This window comes from Myotis brandtii, unplaced genomic scaffold (assembly GCF_000412655.1).
Source record: "Myotis brandtii unplaced genomic scaffold, ASM41265v1 scaffold3495, whole genome shotgun sequence".
Classification (NCBI taxonomy): domain Eukaryota; kingdom Metazoa; phylum Chordata; class Mammalia; order Chiroptera; family Vespertilionidae; genus Myotis; species Myotis brandtii.
The window spans coordinates 17,924-23,606 of record NW_005363446.1 but is presented as its reverse complement, the minus strand read 5'-3'; the positions used below and the strand labels follow the sequence as shown (position 1 = coordinate 23,606).

At 52.0% G+C, this 5,683-nt stretch overlaps 1 protein-coding gene across 1 annotated transcript in view; it reads left to right on the top strand.

The window, feature by feature from the left end:
• The window catches only part of LOC102243192 (cytoplasmic FMR1-interacting protein 1), a 26,818-nt gene that overhangs the window by 15,756 nt on the left and 5,379 nt on the right, over nucleotides 1–5,683 (top strand). The window contains 7 exon segments of the mRNA XM_005871601.2: nucleotides 360–456; nucleotides 1,393–1,469; nucleotides 1,578–1,686; nucleotides 2,092–2,211; nucleotides 2,743–2,942; nucleotides 3,327–3,414; nucleotides 5,327–5,584. Of these exon segments, the coding sequence (XP_005871663.1) occupies nucleotides 360–456; nucleotides 1,393–1,469; nucleotides 1,578–1,686; nucleotides 2,092–2,211; nucleotides 2,743–2,942; nucleotides 3,327–3,414; nucleotides 5,327–5,584 (949 nt within the window).

Below are 5,683 nucleotides of genomic sequence, written 5' to 3'. Positions count from 1 at the left end.
TGACCATCTGCCCCCTGGTGGTCAGTGCAGATCATAGCGACCAGTCATTCCGCCGTTCGGTCGATTTGCATATTACCCTTTTATTATATAGGATAGGATGCTACATCCTTGTGGCAAAAACCTTTGAAACAGGATCAGGGAGACGGTGCAGCTGCTGGAGGCCTGTGACTCGGGCGTGGCCCGCGGGGTGGGTTCGCTGCCCAGGCTGCTCCCTCAGGGCCTCGCAGGAGCCTAGCCTGGCATTTGACGGGATCGGGTTTCCTCGTGAGAGGAGAGCAGAGCAGAGCGGAGCAGAGCGGGGTGGTTCTCGGGTCCGGGGAAGCGGCGTGTGCGAGGCTGGCTGACCGCTCCCTCTGCAGGTATGTCCTCTACTCCCTGGACCTTTACAACGACAGCGCCCACTACGCCCTCACCCGGTTCAACAAGCAGTTTCTCTACGACGAAATCGAGGCAGAGGTGAGTTCCCAGGCACCTGGAACAAGCTCTTCCATGTCCTTTGTCTGGGGGTCGGAGGAAGCAAACCTGCCCTCTAACACAATGAGGTTTAAACAGAGCAACGATGTCTGACATAGATATTTGGGGTCAGCCCTCTGTCTGCGCCTCTCTGTGCGGCTGCTCCGTCACAGCAGGAGCTGGAGGGGATGAGCCGGTCCCCCCGGCAGCTCGCCCGGTGACGGCGGACACGTGCATGCGCTGCCTGTGCTACAGACACAGCGATGGCCTCTCGTGTGTCCTCCCAACAAGAGCCTCTGGCAGTTGCCGTAGCAGTTTGCGTCCTTTGCATCCCCGGCCATATTTACTGTGAAACTGGAAGTGCAAACCTTCTGACCACCTTCCCCTGTGCCTCTGGCAACCCCCACTCACTTTTCTGCATTTGAGTGTGTGGTTTTGTTAAGATTACACGCGTGAGACCATACAGTACTTGTCTCTGTCCAGTTTATTTCACTTAGCATAACGCCCTCGACATCCATCCATGTTGCTACAGGGTGTGGCAAAAGTAGGTTTACCGTTGTCACATGGAAAATAATACAATTAACAAAGAATAATAATAAAGCATAAACTCTGCGCACAGAACACTATGATGATGACCAGAGAGAAGGGGTGGGGGCAGGAAGAGCAGGGAAAAGGGGGGTAAATGGTGATGGAAGGAGGCTTGACTTGGGGTGGGGACCACAATACAATAGACAGATGATGTGTTATAGACTATCCGTCTGAAACCTATATAATTTTACTAACAAATGTCACTCCAATAAATTCAATAAATCAATAAATTCTGTGTTTCGTGTATTCACAGCTGTAAACCTACTTTTGCCCCACCCTGAATATATCAAAGGTGTTATCTGATCTCCGTTTAGGGAATTAAAATGTAATATCTGCTTTATTCTTCTTCAGGTGAACCTGTGCTTTGACCAGTTTGTTTACAAGTTGGCTGACCAGATATTTGCATATTACAAGGTGATGGCTGGAAGGTGAGCATGTGTTCTGTGGTTTGGGGAAGGAACCTTGGGTAACTCGATCTGATATTCGCATTAAAATTCAGAGCCTGTGAGCAATGCCCTCCCTTCCTTCCATCCCAGTTTGCTTCTGGACAAACGGTTAAGATCCGAATGCAAGAACCAGGGGGCCACCATCCACCTCCCGCCCTCCAACCGCTACGAGACGCTGCTCAAGCAGAGGCACGTGCAGGTGAGGGCCTTGCCCGCACGGCGCCCCTGGACCGGCGTCTGAAACAGGGAGGTTTCCTTAGCGTTCGCGGGATCTGAATAGGAGTCCGCATGTCAGGTGCCTGTGGGAACTTCCTTATAAAGTGTTGAGAGTTTAAAGGAAACGGTTTCTGTTGGATAGCCTGCAACACGAGGGAAGACTTGCAGCGCTGTGCACCAGGCCCTGCCCGGATTCCTTTTTTTTTTTAAATTATCTTTTTAATGATTTTTAGAGAGAGAAAGGGAGAGGGGGAGAAAGAGAGACACATTGATGTTGGAGCGAAACATGTTTAAATGTTGTGCATTATGTCTTCCTCTTCCAGTTTCCAGAGGGGACACGTGCATATATTGTTTTAGCAGTTCACTCTCTCCACCCTCTCACCCCCAGCTCCTGGGCAGGTCCATAGACCTCAATCGCCTGATCACCCAGCGCGTCTCGGTGGCCGTGTACAAGTCCCTGGAGCTGGCTATCGGACGGTTTGAAAGTGAAGACCTCACCTCCATCGTCGTGAGTGGCCTTTCTTCCCGCAGGCTCGGCCCAGTGTTGGATACAAGTCCCAGGGATTATAGCTGATTTTATCTTCATCCTTATCGATACATGGAACCAATGATACGTTCAGTGTTTTGTCCAGAAATCAAAACATAGGCACTAATTAGCTTGGCCTTCTTTTACCAGAGAATTCTTTTAAAGAGAATTTCTTATAGTAGATAGACAACAGAGGTTCAACATACACATCATACATATCATATGGTCCCTGAAGAAAACCAAAGCGACAGCATGGAAACAACATTTAAAAATTTCTTAATATGTTTTTATTGATGAGAGAGAGAGAGAAACATAGATGTCAGAGAGAAATATTGACCAGCTGCCTCCTGCAACTCCCCACACTGGGAATCGAGCCCACAACCAGGAATCAAACTGTGCGTGACCTCCTAGTTCATAGGTCGGTGCTCAATCACTGAGCCCCGCGGCCAGGCAGGAGTGGATGCCACTGTCTGGGCCCCGTTCTGTCCTCACTCCCGTCCTGTGTTCACGCAGGAGCTGGACGGCCTCTTGGAAATCAACCGCATGACACACCAGCTGCTGAGCAGGTACTTGTCGCTGGACAGCTTCGACGCCATGTTCCGGGAGGCCAATCACAACGTGTCGGCGCCTTATGGGAGGATCACCCTGCACGTCTTCTGGGAGCTCAACTACGACTTCCTGCCCAACTACTGCTACAACGGCTCCACCAACCGGTGAGCACCCCCAGGCGGTCCCGGGGCCCCGCCCAGGGGGTCTGAGCTGCCAGGCCAGGCCCCACCAGGTCCTCGGCCGTGTCCTCGCTGCCCACGGGCCAGGCCCCACCAGGTCCTCGGGCGTGTCCTCGCTGCCCACGGGCCAGGCTCTCCTGGGTTCGGAGGCTGTTTGCTGGGCTCCCTGATGCTCTGGGTTTCGGACTCTGGGCACATTTACCAGCCTTCACAGAACTTGTATCTCGTGCATATTCTAGTTTAGATTTCTTTGAGTTTTTCTCTGATTATTATTTCAGTTAATTAGCAGAAATATTTAACTGATGTTTAATGGGAAAATTATGAATATTTGAAAGTCATTACATTTTCCTTTTCCTTGTTCTTATTTAGATTTGTTCGGACAGTGTTACCATTTTCCCAAGAATTTCAAAGAGACAAACAGCCAAATGCTCAGCCACAGTATTTGCATGGGTCCAAGGTGGGCTTTCTGTGTGTGTGTGATGATCGTTAAGTTCACTGTTTAGCATATTTTGAAGTTTCATTTAAATCAGTTCAGTTACAATGGTTTAACTCTGTCATGCCAGGTATAAAATGTTATTGTTTTATTGATTGGTTGATTTTTAGAAAGTGAGGGAGGGAGAGAGAGAAACATTGGAGTGTCCCTCCGCTGCCCCCGGCACGCCCCTGAGCCTGCAGCCCCGGCCTGGCCCTGACCAGGCCCGGGAGTCGAATAGGCAACCCTTTGGTGCACCGGACAACACCCATTGAGCCTCCCAAGACAGGGCAACACGTAATTGGGCTTTTTGTTTGTTTATCTTTTCGTCCACTGGGTGCACAACTCATCTCACCACAGCTGATTTTTGGGCGGAGCAGGGCTGTATTTTATTGAGTCAAAAAAAAACAAAACTCCAAACATAGTGACTCAGATTACAAAAGATACACCCATAGCCCTGGCTCTGTTGGTTGGGTGTCATCTTGTGCACCGTAAGGTCACTGGTTCAGCTCCAGGCCCAGGCACATGCCAGGGTTGTGTCTCTCCCTCTTTCTTCCTCTCTCTCCAAAAAAAATCAATAAACTATTCGTAAAAAAATAATAATGATAACATGCTCTCTCTCCAAGGAGGTTTGGCTGTGGTAGCGCACTGGCCACCATGGGGCAGCTCCTGCATTGAGCGTCTGCCCCCTGGTGGTCAGTGCGCATCATAGCAACCGGTTGACCCGTCTTTCGGTCACGTAGGCTTTTATAGATATAGATTATTTTAATATGTTTATGTTGATTTCAGTCCTAGCTGGTTTGGCTCAGTGGCTAGCAGTGATGGTGAACCTATGACACGCGTGTCAGAGGCGACACGCGAACTCATTTTTTTGGTTGATTTTTCTTTGTTCAATGGCATTTAAATCTATAAAATAAATATCAAACATATAAATCTTTATTTTACTATGGTTGCAAATATCAAAACATGTCTCTATGTGACACGGCACCAGAGTTAAGTTAGGGTTTTTCAAAATGCTGACACGCCGAGCTCAAAGGTTCGCCATCACTGCTCTAGGCTCTTCCTTGTTTCATTGTTCTAAATGTGTTTTTGCTGCAGTCAACAAATTCTTGCCTTTCTAGCAAAAAAAAAAAAAGAAAAAAAGATACACCCCCTGGAAATAGCACGGGGGGTTAATGGCAGCTTCTCAGGGAGGGCCGGGCACGGCAGGCTTCCTCTTCCGCACGCCCTCTGTGATGTGTGTGCTGTTCCCTTTGAAGTGGTGTCCCCTGTGGGCTGCGCAGCCCTGGGCTCTGTGGTCAGAAGCTCGGGCTGAGATTTGGGCAGGACGTCCTCCTCGAGGGTGCGGAGAGGAGCCTGTTCACAGAATGACACAAAGGGGCCTCTTTAGGCCCTTTCAGCTGAGAGAGAAACAGTGCGTGTCCGTGGGGCCGGCCAGGAGGGTGTTGGGTGGAAGGGAAGCCGGGTCGGCCGAGGTAGGAGCGGCCTGGGTCCGAGGACACGTGGGATTTCGGGGGGAAAGTGAGGCTGCTCCTACCTGCTGTGCGGCCCGCAGCCGGTTATCGCACCGAGGAGCCCGTGGGAAAGAGGAACTGGGCGCAGAGCTGGCTTTCCTTGTCGGGGTCCTCACTTCCTCCTGCCCCGGCGTCTGAGGGGTTGAGGAGGAGCCAGAAGTCTGGCCTTTGAAGGGAGGGCGTTCTGAGACTGACCCCAGATCTGCGCAGCCTGGGGGGGGGGCCATGCCATCTCAAGGGGGAGATTCGTGGGGTTGGTTCTGAGAGAGGTTCCCCACAGCTCGGTTCTGTCAGTCCTGCGGCCCAGAGGCGTCACCTCGCGTGGGGCCACCTTGTGAAGGCGTCGCGAGAGGTCTCATGCGGCCGGCGTCCTGTGTCCGCAGGCTCTGAACCTGGCCTACTCCAGCATTTACGGCAGCTACCGGAACTTCGTGGGGCCCCCGCACTTCCAGGTCATCTGCCGGCTACTCGGCTACCAGGGCATCGCGGTCGTCATGGAGGAGCTGCTGAAGGTCGTCAAGAGCCTGGTACTTTCCCTCGGGTGCACCTCCTCCTCCCCCGCCCCCCCCCGTGAAGGGTCCTGCCCCCACTCCAGCTCCGCGGTCGTCATGGAGGAGCTGCTGAAGGTCGTCAAGAGCCTGGTACTTTCCCTCGGGTGCACCTCCTCCTCCCCCGCCCCCCCCCGTGAAGGGTCCTGCCCCCACTCCAGCTCAGTTCTGACACTGCCCAGTTCCCATCAG